The 23,409-nt window shown below is 35.0% G+C and overlaps 1 protein-coding gene and 1 pseudogene across 1 annotated transcript in view; one reads left to right on the forward strand and one right to left on the reverse strand.

Moving 5' to 3' along the window:
* Positions 1–23,409, reverse strand: part of CCDC171 (coiled-coil domain containing 171) — a 236,209-nt gene that overhangs the window by 178,269 nt on the left and 34,531 nt on the right. The window contains exons 7-9 of the mRNA XM_016214453.2: positions 15,772–15,918; positions 3,740–3,832; positions 1,606–1,766 (exon numbers count right to left, since the gene is read on the reverse strand). Of these exons, the coding sequence (XP_016069939.2) occupies positions 1,606–1,766; positions 3,740–3,832; positions 15,772–15,918 (401 nt within the window). The remainder of the gene's footprint in view (positions 1–1,605; positions 1,767–3,739; positions 3,833–15,771; positions 15,919–23,409) is intronic.
* Positions 6,945–7,210, forward strand: LOC107538314 (acyl-CoA-binding protein pseudogene; annotated as a pseudogene).

Below are 23,409 nucleotides of genomic sequence, written 5' to 3' on the forward strand. Positions count from 1 at the left end.
TCTCCAGTCCAGCCTTTGCAGGACTTGGTTCTTCCTCAGTATCCATCACAGAGAATCATCCACCCTCTGTTCTGAACTTTCCAAGGCTCACTAGTACCCCAAAGAAGCCTTTCATTGTTGGAAAGCTTTTATTGCGAGGAGTCCAACCTGACTTCTAACAGTTTCACTTGCAGGTCCTAATCAAAGCAACAGTAAAGCAGCCTGCTCTACATTCTGCACAAAGACCCTTCAAACACACACATATATAAATGTGCAGATTCAAGCAATGGTTCAAAGGAAATAAAGGAAGAGAAGTCCTTAGAATAACAGTCACAGAAAGTCACTTCAGTCATCCTAGAGGAGGCAAAACAATTCAATTAAGAACTGCTGGTTGAAAATATTACAAGCATTATTAATAAAGGTAATCACAGTGAAAGAGTTTTACATGTTTTTGTTCTTTTTCCTTTTTTAAATATGTCTTTATTGCCTTCAGAGAGAGGAAGGAAGAGAGAGAGAGAGAAACATCAATGATGAGAGTCATTGATCGGCTGCCTCCTGCACGCCCCCTGCTGGGGATCGAGCCCGCAACCCCCGCACGTGCCCTGACTGGGAATCGAACCCCTACTGCCCGGATCATAGGTCGATGCTCAACCTCTGACCCACGCCAGCCGAGTGAGTTTCAAATTTTTTCAAACTGTCTTTCAAGTGCCATCTTTATGATTTTTGCCACACTCATAACAATTACTATTTAAATAATACTTTTCTTTAACTCACTTAAGTTAAACAAAGTATTATAAAAGCAATCTTTATATTACTACCGTAAATGGAAAACTATGAACTATTTGTCATAAATAGAAACAAACATTAAAAATAAATACATAACTCTACTTGCCAACCTATTATCATGCCCATACCAATGGTGCGGAAATAGAGAAAAATGATTTTAAATGTTTACTATTGACTTTTGGGGGGAACATATTTAAAACTATAAACTTCTTAAAGTATCCCACAGAACATTCCAGATAAAAGGCTTTTGGATTGAAAAACGTTAAAATTAGTAGGAGTCAGAAAGGTCATGGTCGGCCACTTACTAGTGTCTTAGCTCATTAAGCCTCAATTTCCACATCTGTAAGATGGAGGTAAAGAGAGTAGCTACCTCATAAGGTGTTATATAAATTAAAGGAAACCACGCAATGCTAGGCATGAAGTGAGCCACACGCATTTTAGCCACTAGTAGCAGTATTACTCCTACTATTATTTCTGCAGTTTGAGAAGATCTCAAGCATTATCATCTCCACAGAACAATTTAGGTGGCCTAGAAATCAAGGTCTTTAAAGATCCTGTATTACATCAGCAGATATGATATAAAATACACTAATACACTTACTTTCTAGCATAAGAACCGCATTTCTGAGACTACTTGGAACAGCCATGATACTTAAAAATCCAAAAGAGCATTTCCATATTTACCTGTACAGGGAAGTATAGTTATAGCTTATGAAGTCCTTTATCCCCAGTCTACCACTGATATTAATGGGAGCTATACCTAAAATACTACACATTCACACTTATATAGGTTTCAAAAACTTGATATTAATTTAGAGAATTTTACAGTAAGACACTTACAAACTCAGTTTTGCAAAGCTCTCTTGTGCATTATGCTTTTCTCGCTCATATGCACTTTCAACTTCTTTGAATTCATTCTTGATCATTTCCAAATCAGCAACAGCTTCTGCCTGGCTGGCCTTTTCTACCTGCAAAGCTCCTTCAAGGTCTCGAATCCGCAACTACCAGGTGACAGAGAAGTAATTAAAGCAAGCAAGGAAATGCTAGTAGCATCAATCTCAAGTTGAGTGGAATACTTTATCAACAGCAGGTTATCATTCATCCAAACACTTCTTTCTTTCTGCTTTGGTTTAAAAAGGGAAATAAACAAGACAGTTTATTCCCTTTCTCAACATGTTTAATGGAAGGAAGAGGGGAAGAATGTTAACTGTGCCAAGGAAAAGGACAGGCTGAAAGGATATAACCTGTCCCACTCAAGTGCCTAATTGTGCGCTCCTAATTCATTTGGACACTTCTTTTATAAAACATAATAAATTATTGGGTTTTTAAAACTAAAGGGAAGTATTTTTCCCCTCTTGTGAGAAACAACATTACGTCTTTGTAAACCTAGGGAAGTTAACACATCTTATTCCTGGAGATTTCTTACTGTGGAAAGTAAAATTTTTATTATCAAGTAGTACTATTTGACTGAAATGCTTATGGGTATGGTAACATGGTATCTGGGACTTGCTTCAAATAATCTAAAGGTGGAGGAGTGGGGAGAGTAAAAACACGACTGGCCTAAGGTACATCCTAAAGCTAAGTGACGGGTGCATGGGGGGTTCTGCTCACTCTACTCTCTCTTTTTGCATATACTTGAAATTTTACATAATTATAACATTTTAAAAACTATATTCCCTATCTACACCAACAATAGAATAAAGTGCATTCCCATAAAAGAATACGCAGCTGTAAGAAGGGAGCAAAACAACTTCTAAAAAGGAAGTTCTCTATGTAGTATTAATATATACTGAAAAGAGCAAAGTCCAGATCATAGTATATAGTCTGCTATATTTCAGATAAAATGAGAAATTTAATTTTGTATTATACTCCTTTCATGAAATTAAAGTTTCAGCTTTATTGTTTATTGTTAGCATTCTGGGTGACCCAATAATTTTTAAAAAAGAAAAAGCTTACCTTACACAAGTTTGCTTAATATACAGACACACTCAAATACTTGCATCTTTGAATTTTGCAGGTTAAAGGGTCATTTCATTAATGATAAAAGTTTAAAAAAATTCTTACAAATTTAGTTGCATCTCATGTGAAGACGTATTCAAACAATAAGATGAAACTACAAATTCTAGTAATAAAAATTTAACGTAGGGAAAAAGTCTAAGTCTTTAAAAAATCCAAATTAAATTAAGAAACTTTAGACTCGTGGAACTTTACATAAAACTTTACAGCATAGCTGCATTTGTGGGTCAGACTTGGCCCATGGGCAGCAATTTGCTAATGCCCAGTTAAAATGCATTGCTTCACTTAGAAATTCCTTCTCATTCTCTGAGAAAGGGAAAAGGGCACCTTTCTTAGGACGCCTTCATTTAATTCCCCTCTCAGGTTTAACCTTCTCTTTATTATGTTCCCATAGTATTTTAGTATTTCATATTTCCATCTATTCACCTACCTATATATCTATATCTACATAGTATTTCTGGTGATGGAATGTAATTCCCAAAAGAAGCTCCTTTGCTTTTTTATGCCTTCAGTTTTTAATACACTGATAGGCTATTTCCACAGATATACATTCAAAAAATAAAGGTGCATATTTTCTTAATGTTTTCAAAAATAAATTCATCCCATGGCTGTTGATAAAAAGAACACTCTGATCACCAAATCTTTCTGGGTCAGATAATAAATATTTTGGATTTTGCAGGCCATGTCTGTTGCAACTACTCCACTTTGCCACTGGAGCATAAAAGTGGACAAGATAAAAATTCACAAGAACAGGCAGTGAAATCTGGCCTGTGGGGTGAACTGTGCAAACTCCTTCTCTAATGCAGTCAAGACTATCCTCAACTATATCCTTACAGTAACTATAATGAGTATCTTAACAATATGCTACCCATTCTGAATACACAGCTTGGTTCTCTGAACATAATGTTGTTTTTCCCGGCTTAGTGAAATCCATACAAAAAATTTGTTTACATTTTACCTGAATAATTTCAGAATTAAATTTTGATTCCAAATGTGCTGCTCTTTCTGCTTCAATATTTTCTTCTAATTTCCTCACTCTTAGAGTAGTCGCCTGGAAACAAATTAAAAGTTTGTTTTAAATAAACATCGGTATTTAAAGTGGATATGGATGAGTACAGTCTAGACTGTAATTAACACTTTAGATTACCATGGCCTCTTTTCTTTACTTGGCAGGAGAGTGGAAGTCGTGTTAAAAAATCATGTAAAAATCATGCTCAGGAAGAATGCTCCAAAGCTTTGTTTTTTTTTCCTTTTTATTAAGGTATAATTTACATATAATAAACTACACATTAAAAGTGTATAAATCATTGCCATAATCAAGACAGGAGATATTTCCATTACCCCTTGAAGATTACTTGTGCTCCTCAGTAATTCCTTCATCCAGCCCTCACCATCCCATTCCTATCCTGAAGTAACTGCTGATCCGCCTTTCTGTCACTATAGGTCAGTTTATACTTTCTGGAATTTTACATTAATTGAATCATACAGTGTGTACTTTTTATTACACTTCCTTCTCCCAGCATAATTATTTTGAGATTCATCCATGTGGTTGCATAGAAATGGCCAAACTGTTTTTCAAATTGTTTCCAATTTTAAACATCCTCACCAATATTGACATGGTCATTTTTTGTGTCTTTTGGGTGTGTGTGTGTGTGTGTTTGGGGGGGGGCAGGGTTAGACATTCAAATAGGCATGTAATGGTATCTCATTTTAATTTGCATTTCCCAATGATTAATGACATTGAGCGTGTTATGTGTGAATCTGCCACCTGTATATCTTCTTTGGTAAAGTCTCTGCTCAACTCTCTTCCCCATCTTTTAATTGGGTAATCTGATTTCTTATTATTGAGTTTTGAGAGTTCATTTTCTAATCCGGAGACAAGTCATTCATTGGATGTATGATTTGTAAACATTTACTCCCAGTCTATAGCTTGTCTTTACGTTGTCTTAACATTGTCTTTCACAAAGCAAAAGTTTTCATTACGATGAAGTCTAATTCATCAATTTTTCAGGCATGAGCAAGCATCTAGCCAGAAGCAGAAGTGAAGAGCTTTATTTTTTATTGGCATTCTGTTGAGAAAATGTAACCCTGGGAAGGAAGCTCTGGATTCCTAGTCCCAAAAACGGAACTGGTCATGACCAAAAGCCTGTAAGGGGCCAGCCTATGGGAATGCCCAGCTGCACCTGTCTCCGGATGACAGTAGCAAAGAAAAGCCAGTCCTACCTCCTGTCAAATACAGATAGTTCAATAGTGATGGAAAAGGCATTACTAATGTGATTGCCTTTCCTAGAAAAAATTTGGGCAAGAAATAATGTTCTATTCATTATAAACACTCTATTATTTAGCCTAGGCTGAAGTTCTTTTTAAATGCTCAACCTGATTAATCTGATTTTTTTGCTTTTCTCCCACCATTTATTTTTGTTTACAGAGATGGTGATGGATTACAAGAAAGGGCATAAATAAAAATGGGGTAATCCACAAACTTAGCAAGCAGTCAGTGACTAAGTAAGAAATGAGTACTGGTTTATACCAGTATATACAGAGATACATAACCACCACAAGACAAAGTTCTTGTCCTTAAAGAATTACAGTTGACTTTCTCACTATTCAGTATGCTCGTTTTAGGTTCTGTAAGTTAGAAGAAGTCTAACCAGTCACAAGAAAACAGCCCATAGATGTTGAGAATAAAGGAAGAGAACAAGAAAAGACTAATAATTAAAGGGAAGGCAGAGGGAAAAAACCAGTCTAACAATGCATATATATACTTCTTAGATTTCAAAAAGCATATGCATAAGTTTCTCTATCAAAATAGTAGTCTTATTTTTTATTAAAATATGGAATATTCAGTGATTCCACGATAAAAGAATCAACAATTAGTCTTCTGTTCATTCTTTATGTATATGTTATGTCATATTAATTAAGTAGTTACCTTATTTTCACTCCAAGTCAAGAAGAGGCTGTTTTTCCTGTCTACACCAAAATGAAACGGGTTGAAATAATAAATCAAAGATCACATCTTTATTTTCATACTTTCCTACTCTGAATGAAATAACCAGAAGAAAACAAGTTTAAAAATTGTTTATTAGTAGTAAAACCATCAATTCATCAGTAAGGAAAGCAAAAAAATCTTCAAATCTTTAAACAAAGCCACTCCAAGAATGGGATCTGTTGATAGATATTATTAAATTAAAGCAGCCCTGCTAATTAAATATATTTTTTAATCTTCTAGTCTGGTGAATTATTTATTATATCCAGCAGAGGGTGCTAGAGGAACATCAATGTGCTACAAATTTTTTCCAGTAATACTGCCTAAGGTAACTAGCACAACAATCACAGACTGTCTCATTAGTAGCCAATCCTAAAGTAATCGACAAAGGACGGGCAGAAGTAAGTACAAAATCCAACACAAACTCATATATACAAGTCAATTTAACTATACACAGGTTTGCCTGTAATACAAGTATTACACTATACACGTCTGTTCCCCAACAGCATGCACAGCAGAGTTCTTTATGTAACACGAGACTGTCATGTATTTTACCCTTTATTTGCTGGTTCTCATATTCTTTCCTACTGCAATATACTGCCAAGAGATTTTTATTTCAATAAATACTAAGTGCTCATCATATCTAACTTTTTTAAATTTTAAAACATGTCTCATTAAATCACAAAAAGCCCAACTAGATAATCAACTCCACTTAAGAAAGGTGAATATTCATTATCTGGGGAAGGAAATGCAGAGATTGGTGTCTCCTGTCCAACCTTTCCATACATGTTTTATCATACACAGGGCACGAGCTGCAGGCTCCAATTAGGCAGCAGAACTGACCAAACATATTGAGGCATTTGTTCTCCACACCACATTTGCTCCCACGTCTTCTGTGGGCCTGTTCCAAAAGTTTCCAAAAGTTATGAAAACGTGCACAATACATTTGTGAAAGCTACCCAAGAAAGCTCCACTACACTATTTTCTCCTCAAATAGAATATACCCAGCTCAGAAGATATATCTGAACTGAAAGGAATTAGTCAAGCAGTAAAACTTTGATACACAAACAATATACACTTTAGCCACTAAAATAACATCAAGAAAAACGGGACACTGCTTCCTGCTCATCGCCAGCTCCGTGAGCTCCCTAGAATCCTTGCAACCGACCCCACCGGCATGTCTCAGGCTGAGTTAGACAAAGCTGCTGAGGATGTTAAAGCACCTCAAGACCAAGCCAGCAGACAATAAGATGCTTGTTCATCTACAGCCACTACAAACAAGCAACTGAGGGTGACAGAAAGACAAAACGGCCTGGGATGCTGGACCTCAAAGGCAAGGCCAAGTGGGATGCTTGAAATGAGCTAAAAGGGACTTCCAAGGAAGATGCCATGAAAGCTTACATCAACAGACTAGAAGGCCTAAAGTAAAAATACAGAATATAGGGACTGGATTTGGCTGCCAGCCACACAGTTCAACTAAACTGGTACGAGGCCTTGCTTTTCTAACACGGTGGATGAAGTATAATAATGAAATTAACCCTCTTTCTCAACACTGTCCAGGATTCAGCTCTAACAGATTAGGGGCTGCAATGGTCACTGACCTTGCTGAGTAGTTTAGATCAATTAAAAATGCATTTAAAAATTAAGAAAAATAGGGGAGGAAATATCAGACAAGTACAAACAGTTGCACAAAGCTTACCCCAGAATATCCACAGCTCTCTTAAATAGAAGTGGCTGTTTATTTAACTATTTTTCCAATTTTATCACCTGATGTTTCCATTAGTGGATACAAATAACCAATATAGTAATAATCCATATTCAAAAAAATGAATATAAAAGACTGAGTCATCACAGACTAAGTCTAAAATGGTTACTTTAGTGGTAAGTATATTTTGTTATATTTTAGTGACGATAACTAATTTATTTTATGTGCATTAACAATTAATTATAGTACTTATTCTCTACCTGTGTATGGGAAAAAGAGTAGTTACTGTACTTTGAGCCCTTAAACTGAAGATTTCAAAGCATTATTATTACCAAAAAAGACATGTTAAGGGTCTAAGTCTCTAAGTATTTGACAGGTATTAGAAAAACAGAAGCACCACAATACCACACCATTTACCTGGGTCATGTGCGGGGGGGGAGGGGTCGTAGTAAGAACAACCTACAAGTCCTTTACTATTAATCATTCTTGTTTTAATCAAAGCACTTGAAAAGAAATATTATTATTCAATTAGTCTGACCTTTATTATGGACCTACATTGCTAATTGTCACATGTACACAAGAGAAGGTACTTACATTAATGTCACTGATGATATCAATCCTACAATTGAATATTAACATTCCACAGTTTTCAAAGAAGTGTCATATGTATTTTGTCATCTGACATGACAGTATGCTCTGTTTTACAAAGCAGGTCAATAAAATATAGCACATAATATTTTAAATCTTTATAAGGTACTCTTATTTGAAGATAATGAAGGTTTTTAAGTAGCTCTCTTACTTTGCATGTAGCCAGCACACTATATGAGAAAGACAATTCCAGGCAGAAGCAAAATTAAATGCTTCTTTTGTGACTTGGAACCGCTGTGTAAAAGTGAACAGCTGACCTCCAGGCCAGGGAAATCCAATCCAAAGAATTGTACCCTCAGGGAAATACAAACATTTTATACTTATTTTCAATCCCATTAAGCAAATGCTACTTTATAAAGGTGTTTACAAGATTATTTTTTTTTTAAAAAAAGAACAGGTTTGCAACTTTTCATGATCATCTCATTGATATTTTCTCTATAGGTCAACCAAAAGAGGAAAATGGAACATTTAAATAGTACCTACAATATGCCAGATACCATGCTAGGTCCGCAGCCCTTATTATAAGGTCAAAGGGATTACTGACACACCTATACGCATTTCCATTACAAATAAGAAAAAAAGGCCTGTATCACCGATGAAAACTGATTTGCCTCTAAGGGACACTCCTTTTACTTCTCTGCTATGAATTGTAATTAATTGTAATTGTTTTATTAACGGCCAAATCATACTTGTTTTCCAGAATCCTGTAGGTTATTTTTCATAAACAGGAGCACTTAAAGCAGACCTCACTCTGAAATTCACAAGTTTCGAGAAACAGCTGAATGCACAAATAGTGAGAGCTCTATGCGCCCATTATCTTAACCATGGTTCACGGTGCAGTTTGAGGAGAGACCTCAGCTGGTCACTGAGGATGGCAACAATCAGAGCCTTAAGAGTTTCAGAATGGACATATGCAGGCAGCAGGATGGCTACAGCAATAAATAGGAGAACACAGCAATTTTTTTATTCATAAGAAATGAGTAATAAAGTATACCCCTCAAATTGTAAAAATGGGGGGAAAAGTTTCTATTCATTTCAGGTATGATTTTTAAAAACAGATCATGAAAATAGGAAATTTCAGGAACAGAATTCTGATTAGATGGTAATAAATTAATTGGGCATCTTTAAAAATCACCTTTACCTTCCTGGCAACAAAAACTTAAGCATTTAACAAATTTTTTAATGAACTTACAATCTGATAACCCATTATAAACATTAATACACAAAATGTTTAATACTGATAAGCACAATTATGTAACCCAGGTGATTTCATCATTTACCTACTTTATTGCTAGTAATCAACACAAATAGGTGTTTAAAAATAATTCCTACAAACACACAATGGCTTTAAAAAGATGAATCAGGTCGTGTCTTCATGGACAATATGGAAAGTAAGATTCACTTTCCTTTTCCTTCTTCACTTGAGTGTCATATACATGTAGAGAAAAGAGCTACATCCTACCCTTCCTGTTACCACAATATAAATATGACTGACAGAAGCAATTCAGCATTTATTTGCAAACACCGCTCGCTCTGCTGTAATCTCCACAAGATTCTTCAGTTCTCTCAGAATTAGGTTTGCATCTTCTCTTTTCTCTTTTCTTATTGAGTTAAGCTTATTTCCCATGATAAAAGTGGGGGGGGGACCTCCCCTAGTTGTAAGGAGGCTTATAAAAGCCATAGATATTTCTTTTTCCAGTTCTCTTTTCCCTTGGTTCTGGGTACCCAGCACCACATTTATAAAATTGGATTGGGAGTCTGTTTGCTTTTTTAATCTAAGAAACCATTGATCCATGTTAGGATGATTAAGCCACACCATGGTATATACCTTATCAGATTTAAAATATATATATAAACTTCTTTGGCCCAGGCACATAAAGAAATCACTTTTTCATGAAATACAATGATTTAAAAGCTTCACTGAAGTTTAAAACATTTATTAGGCTGTCTACTATATTCATTGCTTTAGTCTGATATGACCAACATTAAATAATGTATTCTAGTAATTTAAAATTTTAACAATTTTCCTCTTTATTATTATGCCATGTTATATTAATTCTTTTTCAAAAATACCACTGACAATTACTTAAGTACCTAGAATTACTGGTAGTTAATGTCTCCACACTTGAATGTAAAAACTAGCATAAAATGCTCTGTAGAAATTTACCTTCTCTGTTATATGTCATCATCTGGGCAAATGGCCAATACAAAATACATTTACTAAAATGTAAAGCAAAACTTTTAAAGGTGTCTAAAAATGAAAACTCATAGATAAGTCAAAGGACTATACTTCTCCACTTATGAAATTCTTATAAAATGAATAAAAAGAGACTATCTGGACTACTCTCAAAGCTTCAAATTCTCCCAAAGCAGAGACCTGGTATTAGCAAAAGTATTTACAAAGTAGCTAAGAAAAACCACAAAATAAAACTACTCTAAAACAATTTTATATTTGCAACATCAATCAATAAAAAAGTTAATTGGGGCAAGTAAATATTTTATAAGGAAAAAAATCAGTACTGAGCTACCCAAAGCAAATCCTAAGTTTAGGCATTACACATTTCCTCAGCTGAGTCAAAAGTAGCTGACCAAAAACTTTATCAACAAAAAGAAGTCACTGTTACCTAGTATTTTTTCACATCTGTAAGACAATTAAAATGTGTTTAGTTATGATCGTAGGGTTTTCTAGCATCCTAATGTGACTTCTAAATGATTTTCTTAAATGGTAAGTATATTCGAAACATAACTCTGCTCCTTTTTTTAAAAAAACATTTAATACCTTTACTTAAAACTTCTGGAAAATGATGTATTTGTAGACACTGAGCTGGGCAACAGCAGCACATACTGGGCTCTGTTCATTGTGCTGCAGTCGCTCTTCCCCCGTGAAAACTTTCCCCATCACCTCCAATGTTTTCTATTCTAATAACCTAGCACCACCGTGTCCTTTATATCCCTTCCTATAGCTCATTATGCCACATTCATAAAAAATACCCAATATGCTGACATATGCTCCCTTTGTACCAAATTTTGGAGAATGTCTGTAGGTTCTATGTAATTAAACATTGTGAGGAGCTTATGTCTCAAGAGCTCTACTGTGGTGTTTTCCCCAAAAAATGGAAAAAATATTTAATCTGTTTAAATATTTCTACTGTTACACCAGGACACTAAATCTCAAGAAAGGTAAGTGACTTTCCAGACGTCACACAGCCAAAAAGTTACATATGAGGCTTCTTGTTCAGGGCTGCACATATGTGATGGGATCTTGAGTAACTACCTAACCTGTTGCTTTACCTATAAAATTAGAAAATAGTATCAACTTTATATAGTTGTGAGAATTAAAAGATAAAAATAAAGCAACTGCTACACTGCCCCTTCCCCACCAACACTGTGCTACTGCTCTAAGTTCTGTGACGGTGCACGGACACTTGGTTTCTACAAGTTATAGAAGAATATTTGACTTCTCCAGAGGCACTTGTGTATTATTAATAGTAGAGTGATCTAAGTCAGTTAAAATACCAGCAACACAGCATTCCAGCTTCAATGGCTTGTACCTATAGTTTTCAACCTGAGCTTAAAACTCAGGCCCCTGCACTCCTGCTGGTGTTGAAGACAAATTCTCCAGGCCCAAGGTCAGTTTGGGACCAGCTCTCACCCCCAACCTGCTATAAAGTAGCCGCAGTCCAACTCCGCCAGACTGAGGCCAGAGACTTCCTCTATTCCTTGTTTTTTAATAGGCCACCCACAAACTATGTATTTAAAATGATGACGTAAAAAATGATAATATATTACTGAATTTATTGGCCTGAAAAATGTTCAGCACAAGGGACAAATAAGCTAAAAATATTATTTAAAATACAATCTCATTTTTATTGGTTCTCTAACCTTACATAAAATTAGACCATGTGTGTTAAGAGTGTGAATAATTTTATCTTTGCAAAGCTCATAATTGGCTTTATTATTGAAAGTTCCTATATACCCCACACCCACTTTGCTCTATTTTTGACATCCTACAGTCATATGATACAAATAAGCCATTAAAAAATGGACAGTGGCCCTGGCCAGTTTTGCTCAGTGGTTAGAGCATCAGCCCTCAAATTGAAGGGTCCCAGGTTCAATTCCGGCCAAGGGCACATACCTTGGTTGGAGACTCAGTCCCCGGCCCTGGCCACATGCAGAAGGCAACCAATTGGTGTGTTTCTCTCATATCAATATTTCTCTCTCTCTCTCTCTCTCTCTCTGAAAAAGCAATGGAAAAAATATCCTCTGGTAAGAATTTTTAAAAAAATGGACAGTGGATCTAAAGAGATATTTCTTCAACAATATACAAATGACCAATAAGCACATGAAATGATATTCAACATCATTAGTCATTAGAGATACAAATCAAAACCACAATGAGATGTCATTATATACCCACTAGAGTGCCCATAATAAAATAAAATAAAACTGATAATAACAATTACTGGTGAGGATCTGGAGAAATTGGAACCTTCATACACTGCTGGTAGAAGTGTAAAATGGTGCCACAACTGTGTAAAATAGTCTGACAGCTCCTCAAAAAGTTAAGTATAGAGTTGCCATGTGACCCTGTAATTCCACTCCTAGGTATATACCCATGAGAACTGAAAACATGTCCACACAAAAACTTGTACACAAATGTTCATAGAAGTATTATTCATAATAGCCAAAAGGTAGAAACATCACAAATGTACATTAACTGATGAATGGGCAAACAAATGTGATTTACAATACAATGGAATATCATTCAGGAATACAAAGGTATGAAGTACTAATACACGATACAACATGGATGAATCCCAAAAACATCACGCTAAGTGAAAAATGTCCATCACAAATGGCCACATATTGCATGATTTCATTAATACAAAATATCCAGAATAGGTAAATCTATAAAAGCAGAAAGTAGATTAATGATCTATAAGGGAAGAAAGTAGATTAATGGTTGATTAGGGCTGAGAGAGATGGGCAAATAGAAGAGTCAAGGCTAATGGGTATGGGGTTTCTTATCAGGTGACGGAAACATTCTAAAACTGACTGTAGTGATGGTTGCACAATTCAGTGAATATACTAAAAACCACTGAATTGTACACTATGGGTAAGTAAATTTGTAGCATGTAAATTATAACTCTAAGTTGGTGTGTGTGTTTTAATATTACCAATATGACAAGTTTAACCACTAGGCATCCACCTGCACCCAAATAGCCAAAAAAATACCTCTCCCTAACCACTACACAAACTGGAGGTTTATGATCTGGAGAATGTGAATCTGAACCAGAGGCTCTGCGGATATAGGGATACACAGGGAAGGGTAGGGAGGGGGTACACAAGACTGAAACCAGAGCAAAGTCTGCATACTGAATAGTATGATACCCAGATTCTTCCTCTATTTCCTTCTTCCATTTTATAACCATCAAAAAGGAAGTTAGCAGATCACCCTTTGCAGACACTAAAGAAACACAAAGAAAAGACCTATATAAGTTATAACATTTCAAAATTTCCCAATGAAATATTTGGCAAACATCTCCTTATCATCCCCACAGTAATACTTCCTAAGACCAATACTCACACATTCAACTGCCTACTCAACATCTGAAAAACAAATTAAAGGAAAGGAACAAACAAAATTGAAACAGACTCATAGATACAGAGTACAGACTGACGATTGCCAGAGGGGAGGGGGGCTGGACATGCATAAAAAAGGTGAAGGAATTTAGAAGTACAAATTGGTAGTTACAAAATAGTCACAGGGATATAAAGTACAACAGAGGGAATATAGTCAGTAATATTGTAATAACTATGTATGGTGCCACATGGGGACTTGCAATACTGGGAGCATCACTTGGTAAAGCATATGATTGTCTAACCACTATGCTGTACACCTGAAACTCATATAAAATAAGTCTGAATGTAAACTGTAATTGAAAAATAAAATTTTTTAAAGTAGTAATGAAAAAAAAAAGAAAGTCTGGTCTTAGAGTTATACTTTTTAGCCACTAAACAACCTTTTCCCCTTTTCATGGTACCAGCACCCTGATTTTCTATGCAAGAATTTATTTGGGCTTTAATTTTAGTAGAATTGAGAGGGATTAATTTGGGGAAAATGGCTTCTTTTGATCAAATGTTCTCTTCCTGGGGTTTAAATCCTGAATAAAGTTACAAAAAGTGAAAATTATTGATACCAGTTCACTCCAACTTCTTCCACCATTTCTGCTCCAGAGACCTCTAGAGAAGGTCTGGGATTCATATGCTTTCTTAGCCTGATTCCTCAGCGTCCCTTCTGATTCTGTGAATAAGATTCCCACATTCTTCCACTGAATTACCTTTTAAATTAACCAAAGCTGGTTTCTGTTGCATACAACCCAAAACAACAACTGATACATTACTGAAGCTTTACAGTCTGTATTCACTTATGGTAATATAAGTCCCCACTAATAACTTTCATCAAAATGTTTTAATATTCTCATCTGGCTCTTTAGCCTTCCACATGAATTTTAGAATCTGTCTTCCCCAAATAATTCCACTGAAGTTTTCATTAGAACTTCTTCAATTCATAATATAGCCCAGGGAGGATTCTTGTCTTTACAATGTTAAATGTTCACAAATGTCTTGCCATTTTCTTTTTTAATACACTGAGTTAAATTTTATAATTTTTAATGTATTTGTTGTTAACTATATTCCTATTTTTGTCACTGTGGTAAAAAAGCAAACAAACATGTTTTTAGTATTTTATTCTCTGATTATTGCTAGTATGTAAGAGTGTAAACATAATTGTTATATATTATTTTCTTTCTGGCCTCCTAGCTGAATGTTCTTACTAGTGTTAATAATTTTAAAGTTTATTTTCTTGTCTATTCAGGGCTATAAATATATCTATAATAATAAGAATCACATCTCCTCCTTTTCAAATATTATAATTCTTATTGCTCTTCTTGCCTTTATATATTTCTTTGGCTACAATTCCCAAAACAATGTTAAATGACAGCAGTGAGTTTAAGGAGAGTACCTTAGCATTTTATCAGTAAATACTCTCTATAAAGGTTTATTTACCTAATAACAATTATAAATTATGTTTAGGAAAAACGTCTATATCTAGTAAAATATTTAATTTCCCACAAAGCAAAAGGTAATTTTAAAAAGTAGAATTAACAATAAATTCTATTTCTCTCAAAATTAAAATGGTTATCAGTATTAATCACTCATAAAAATATTTTTATTTTTCATTTGTAAACTGATGTTCCTTTATCATCTAGACTTGCCTGAGAACTATTCCAAAATATCATGCGGCTAGTATTCATGATTCAAACTACAAAAGTATAATTTAATATTAAGTATACAAAACTTTCCCTGTATCACTTCCTTAACCTTATAATGTAAACAATTACCCTAAAACTTTCCAATATTTCATAAGAATTAATGTTAAAAATGGACAGGTTTTTAAAATTAGGGACAAAATATAATATTTACCCAGATACAAAAGTCTTCAAAAGAGCCAAATACTCAATATAAATAAATGCTAAAAAAAAAAAAAAAAAAAAGTAGTTTCCTATTTTATTGCACAGTAAATCTTCCTCTGACCTGAAAACACTGCCTGGATAACGTATGTACATTACAAAAGAATGAGAAAATATACCTCAAATTCTTTTCGAAGACGTTCCTCTCGCTGAGTGCTAAGTTCAAGTTCACTTGTTTGTCGCCGCAAAAGGTCAGAGCAGTCCATGTGTTCAGCTTCTAATTTTTCCACTTTCCTGTGCATACTTTGTACAGCATTATCTTGCTCCTGGAAAATAATTCATTTTTGCATCAACAGAATTCATAAGCCAACAATGACTTAAATGTATCCTATGATAAACAATGAGCAACTAAATCTGTGCTTCAACCAGAATAGGTTAATCTACATAGGAGATATTTTCCAGCAATGTTTCAGAATGTACATGTACTATAAAAGCGCTACTGGAGGTTTACAATTGTTAAAAATCTGATTAATACATACTAAAACTGAAATGTGTATAGCTTACTGAAATGTTATGCTAGTTCAAATGACCTCTGAGGGTATTTACATAATGCTGTAGTTCAGCTGCCATATATAGTTTTCCCATCTCGTTAAAATTTTAAAGTATTTAGTAATACAAGTGGATATTGCTCCTTTGGGTGGTAAGGAATGACTGGCCTGAATACCTAACAATGACCCATGAGAGAATTTTACATGAGCTCATGAACTTTATGCTTATAGCTCTTAAAGCTGCATCCACTAGATGGCTGTGTTTCATTTCTCTCCAGTTTTTTAACTTTTCAAATCTTTGTTGTAAAACTGAAAGAAAAATAGTAACAGGCACTCTTCTACATAAATCTCTCAATCTCTAATTCCCGACTACACTCAGAAATCAGAGCTGAATTTTATGGAAATTCAAACATAAAGTTAACACACACATCAAAGGTCTTTTCCACAGTAACTAATCTAGATTCTTCATTCTCACCAGCATAACGTTATCCTGGGACATTAGCATTTTTTAAACATGTCTATTTATGCGTGCTCTCAAGTATCCCTAGCCACTGAAAAGGTACCACTGCAATCTGAGTGAGAACACTGCAAACAGCAAATGTAGTTCTCTGGAAGATCTTGTCTAGGAAGCCCCGGCAGAAGAGCCAGTCAATGGATGAAGGACACAGTTTAACTTCTCTCCCCGCACCTCTCACTTAAAGCATTACTATTCTATAGCAAACAGCACATGAACTTGTAAGAATTACTTTCTTCAGGTAGAAAACTTTTTTTTATTTAAAAATTTTTAATGTTGACATTATGGCAGGTGCCCCCTTCTCCTCCCCCTTTGCCCTCTCCCCCCCCCTTGACCTTCACCAAGCTACTGTGGGTGTCCATAGGTGTGCAAATATGTTCTTTAGCTAATCTCTTCGCCTCCTTCATCCAGTCACCACCGGCCCCTCCCCTCGGGCACCAGCCAGTCTGTTCCATGTGTCCCTGCTTCCGGCTCCATTTTGCTCAGCAGTTTGTTTTGTTCAGCAGATTGCACGTATTAGTGAGATCATACGGTTATTTGGTTCGATTCTGGTCAGGGCACATGCACAGGTTTCAGGCTCAATCCCCGGTAAGGGGCATGCAGGAGGCAGCCAATCTATGTCTTGCTCTCACATTGATTTTTTTTTTCTCTCTCTCCCACTCCCTCCTCTCTCTCTAAAAATCAATTAAAAATCTTTAAAAGAGAAAATACTTAAAATACAGAAGCTCACTTACTTGCACATTTCCTATCTGTAAACAATAGATAGAAAGAAAGCTGGGTACCAGAGCAAAAGTATGCCAACACTGCCTACAACCAGCAGACAGCACTCTCGGTTTTTATAATGACATTCTGGATTTAGTGACAGATGATAATGTAATCAGCCTTATGTAATCTAATTTCATCGTAAGAGTGCCTTCACATATGAAAGCACTTTTAAGACCAAAAATATAAGATACTATTGTGATTCTACAGGATAGATCCCCTCCTTCAAGCAGTAAATAGTACAAGCATTAATTCAAAGTCACATATGTCTTCTTGATTTACAAATACATAATCTTCAACTTTTTTTTCCCATTGCTTTTCAGAGAGAGAGAGAAAAAAAAAACATTGATGTGAGAGAGACACACTGATTGGTTGCCTCCCACACACACCACAATGGGGGCAGGGGATCAAGTCTGCAACCAAGGTACGTGCCTTTGGCAGGAATAGAACCTGGGACCCCCTTCAGTATGTGGGCCGATGCTCTAACCACTGAGCAAACTGGCCAGGGCCATAATCTCCAACTTTTAATCACCTACTTAGAGTACTATGTATACTATAAATGAATAAACAGCAATTTACACAATCATAAAGGAAACCCAACAATTTGAAATAAAAACAAAATAAAGTCTATATCCAAAAGATGCTTTTATATCCTGGGTGATGGCACTTATTTCAAACAATATTTATTAAACAACACAAAAGAAATTAAAGTATTCAGGGAGTACCATGAGATCTACTTATTAGAAAACGTGCCAGTGATTCCTATTCGTTTTTACTGCTGACAGTATTACAGATGTCCCTCATTTCCCCCCCTTTGCTCCCTCCTACTCTATTGATTGTATGGGAAGACGACAAACAATCATTCCAGATGAAGAGCATGCCCATCATTCCCTGCACGTCTGAGTTTAATCCTATAAAAAAGAACAACTGAAAAATCAATGGTGATCAGTTATGACTTACTAGGCTTATTTTGGTGAGGTTTTCACTTTAAGACCTATATTAAATACTACTTACTAACAGCTTTTAAACAAAGGTCTTTCAAGATGTAGATGAAATTCTGACCTAATGGTCAGTTTCTTTTTTTTTTTTTAAATATATATCTTTATTGACTTCAGAGAGAGGAAGGAGAGGGAGAGAGAGAGAGAAACATCAGTGATGAGAGAGTCATTGATTGGCTGCCTCCTGCACTCCCCTCACAGGGATCGAGCCCGCAACCCGGGCCTGTGCCCTGACCGGGAATCGAATGGTGATCTCCTGGATCCTAGGTCGATGCTCAACCGCTGAACCACGCCCAGCCGGTCGTGATGAGTTTCAATGCAGAAGTCAAGCAGTCATTAATACTATGCGACTACTATATATTCTTGAACATGGCTACAAATGCATACACACATGTACAGAGTTTTTATAGAAAACTATTTTGCTCGGATAGTGGAGATTTTAGGAATTCTACTCCTATATACAAGAAACATATTAAGCAATCAAGCTAACTAATTACATTAAGTCAAATTACACTGATTCCCCAATATTAAACACACTTGACATTTATTATATAAAGTCTTTTTCTATTTTATCTTTTTACATTTTGGCTGCATTCAGTTGGCTAATATTTTGTGTAATATTTTTGTATCCATACAAAATTCATGAGTGAGACTGGTTGTAACTATCTTTTCTCATATCCTTGTCAGTTTAGTACCAAGACTTGTAGGTTTAGTATGTTATCAACATTTTTCCATTCTCTGATGGCAGTTTTATGTAAGACTAAAATTATTTGCTCCTTAATGTTTCTTTTTATTCACCGGTAAAGCAATATAAAGGCTTGGAATTTTGACAATAAGTGAATCAAGTTTTCTACTTTCTACCTCTTCTTAAGCCATGGGGTAGAAATGAACATGAACACTGTTGGAAACCTCAAAAAGCAGCAGTTAGTTATATCCTCAGATCACCTCTGCCAGCTCCCTCCCTAACAAATGTCCCTCCCTCCTGGAAAAAGACAAAGAGTTTACTAATTAGAAAGGTTGATCCAAAAAGGTTCTGAGGTCATGAAAATAAGACACAGCTGGGGGTCAGGGTGAGACACCTTATTAAAAATTAAAGACATTAGGTGGAATCTGCATAGTGGGTGGTGAAACCTTACAGCTCCCTTTCTCTCTTCAGCTCCCAGAATATTGATTCCTACAGTTAAGACACCATAAGGAGATGACTAGAATATTCCTTTGTGGAGAAGCTACCAGTCCAAGAGAAAAGAGGTATAAATACTAGCATTTTTTTAAATTCCCCAATTATATTTTTATTGATTTTTTTATTGAATGTATTGCAGTGAGATTGGTTAATAAAATTATATAGGTTTCAGGTGTACAATTCTATGACCCATCATCTAAAATGCCCCAATTAAATGGAAGTGTTCCATATATAGAGAGCTTCCTCTCAGCTTTTTAGTGCCTCATTCTTTTTTTTCTTTTGTTTTAATATATCTTTATTGATTTCAGAGAGAGGAGAGGAGAGGAGAGGGAGGGAGAGAGACCGAAACATCAATGATGAGAGAGTCATTGATCGAGCCCACAACCCGGGCATGTGCCTTGACCGGGAATCAAACCCCGATCACCTGGATCCCAGGTAGACACTCAACCGCTGAGCCACGCCCAGCCAGGCTAGTGCCTCATTCTTAAAAATGAGTACACAGCCAAGGATCATCAGACACTTGAGGAAAGAGTCTCATATGAAACTCTAAGACTACTACAAACACTGGAACCAAACACTGAGAGAAAATAAAGATAATCGAACATCTGATTCTTTACAAACATCTAATCAAACATCAAATATATTTTCAAAGCCATACAAACAAAGTTTGCTAGATATGACTTATTTCAAGTTATCAGAATTTCAAAGACAATTGTCTGAGTGTAGAATTATTTAAACTGCATCGCAAAGGATTAATAAGGAGAGTCTAAAGAATCAATTACCTTAAAAAAGTGAAAATTAATCTCTTCTGTTTCCCAGTATTATTATACCATTTTGATACCTCTCATAATTTACAAGGATGAAATTAGAAAAACCATTTTTTTTGGAATGTTAGATAATGTAATATTTCTAAAACTTTGGTATTTAATGAGTAATTAAATTAATTTGTTGTGTTAATTAAATTAATAAAACAGCCCGGCCAGGCGTGGCTCAGCGGTTGAGCGTAGACCTAGGATCCAGTCCATCAGGGTTCGATTCCAGGTCAGGGCACATGCCCAGGTTGTGGGCTCAATCAATGACTCTCTCATCATTGATGTTTCTATCTCTCTCTCTCCTTCTCCTTTCCTCTCTCTGAAATGAATAAAGATATATTTTTTTAAAAATTAATAAAACAAAGCAATGTTTTCTAAAAGCAATTTCAAAAAAAGTGACTTGATGTTATTTTTCTATTTTACTTAAAGATCTCAAGCCTGTCAAGTTTTTTTTATGTAAAAAACATACATCTGAAGATAAAATTTACATTATCAGGGAAATTTCGACTTCTGTTGTTTTAATTATCTTCACTATATGCCTGAACTTCTTAACACCAAAAATAAAAATTATGATCCAAAATAAATAAAGACAATCAAGGGAGGAAGAAAGAAAACACCCTCAATACAAGTATGACTTACATCCACAGAAAATTAAAATAAGGTATGACAAACATGAGACAAGAAGAGTTTACTATAAAAAAGTAGTCAAAAAACAATGAACTCTAGGAATTTAAAAACCCAAAAGCAGAAATGAAAATTCAATACAAACATTACAATATAAAATTGAGGAAATACCTCCAGAAAATAAGAGCAAAAATATAAAAGAATGGAATAATAGAATAAGCACTACAAGAATATCAACTCCTTGCCAAAAAGATCTATCAATCTAATCCACTTCCAACCAAAGTTACAACAAGGTTTTTTGGTGGAACACAAGATGCCAATCCTCAAACTCACATAAACAGAAAAAGGCTCAGAATAGCTCTCCTTCTCCCAAAAAATATTAAGAGTAAGGAGAGGGGAACTTGACCTACTAGAGATCAAGACTTACTGTAAATCCATGATAAATAAATGTATTATTGATTCATAAATAGATATATAAGTGGAACAGAACAGAGCTCCCAGGAACCAAGGCTTAGATATAAAGGAAATTGGTATGTGAAACAGACAACATTATCAATCATTAAGTACTAACAGAATAGACAATTGAATGATTGGTACAGAAACATTTGGTATCCATTTGGAAAAAAAATTCATACTACATATTGAAAAAATACATATTGTCTTTATGACTTTAGGTTACATAAACCATAAAAAACACTATCAATGAAGACTGATAAGTTCAACTACATTAAAAATTTCAAATTGTACATCAAACACAATGTAAATTGTCTCCACAAAGAGAAAGAAGATGTTTGCGATAGGGATATTAATAACTAAGGATTAGTAACCAAATGTATACAAAGCTCCTATAAATTATTAAATATATATATAAATTATATTAATGAAAAAAAGAAAAAACATAAACTGGCAGTTCACAAAAGAAGAAACATAAAGGCCAATAAACATAACATGCTCAATGTCAGGGAAATAGAAATTTAAACAAGAATGAGATATCATTTCATACACATCCTACTGCAAAAAAATTAAATCTGAAAAATACCAAGTGTTCAAGAGACTGTGAGAGAAAATAAACTCTTCTCTCATGTTGGTACAACCATTTGGGGGAACAATTTGGCATATATTTTACCTTCTAATAATTGCATATGTACTAAATACATACCCACATGAATAAAAGTATATGATGCTCACAGAAGCACATTTTGTAACAATTAAAACTTGGAAAGAACTTAAATCTCAATCAATCAAGTAATGGATAAATTAATTATGATATAAGCATAGGATAAAATACTATACAGAAATTGAATGAACCAGAGATACTTTGTTAACTTGGATGAATCTCAACAAAACAAGTAAAAAAAACAAGTTGGACAAAAATGCATATTGTATGATATTCTATGTATATTTTTTAAACAAACGAAATGATAAAATAATATGATATACTATCAATATACAAAGACAGAAAATTGAACACCAATTTCGAAATGATGCTCATCTTTTAGGGGTGAGGTGGTGGTGAGAGGGTGAAGTGACAGAATCGTCAGTCTTCAGTGATCTAACACTTCACTGTTTGTTTTTATTTCTGAAGCAAATATGGCAAATACATTATCTAGACGGTACATATTGGCTATATTAATGGAATTAGTTGGACATACTGGATATTGGTTACGTTAATCCCTGTAATTTTTTATATGTTCAAGTATTTAAGTGTCTGCTTTCATCAGTACAATCCAGTACAATGGGTGCATTATAACATACAAGAAAATTCAAAAAGAATCATAGAACCATAAAATACCTCATGCAGTTTTACAAAATTAATTTGCCTCCTTCCAAGAAAATTTTTCCAATTTTGTCAAAGAATTTATCATCTAACCCAAACAAAAGCTACCTGGATCCTTACAGTGAAAAACTGTGTGCGTGCGTGTGTGCGTGCGTGCGTGTGTGTGTGTGTGTAACAAAATCATATTAAGGACATTGGAAATTGAGGGAGTTTTTCTTTTTTCCACTAGAGGGAAGTGTTGAACTTAAAATATTTTAAAATGAAGCTTGAGTTTGAACGGACATTTAACATTACAGGAAACCACATTGTGCTGCTGGAAAATAAATTTTTCTTTCCACATCCTCCAGAAACATAGCCCCAAAGTATGATTCTTCATATGTACTCATATAAACATCTCTCAGACTCCAAAATATGGTTTCAGCTCTGAAGAATTACAGAAGCAGGGTTAGAAACGTATCAGAGCAAAAGTACTTCTTCCTAGCTTATGAAATGTATCAACACACCTAGTTATAACCCAGCACATGGTTATCCCCTGAAAGAGCCGGAACAAGCTTCTGCTCTCAATCCCCACAGCCAGCGCAGTTCTACAATCAAAAAGTGTC

The sequence above is a fragment of the Miniopterus natalensis genome, chromosome 12 (genome assembly GCF_054644295.1).
Source record: "Miniopterus natalensis isolate mMinNat1 chromosome 12, mMinNat1.hap1, whole genome shotgun sequence".
NCBI classification, from domain to species: Eukaryota; Metazoa; Chordata; class Mammalia; order Chiroptera; family Miniopteridae; genus Miniopterus; species Miniopterus natalensis.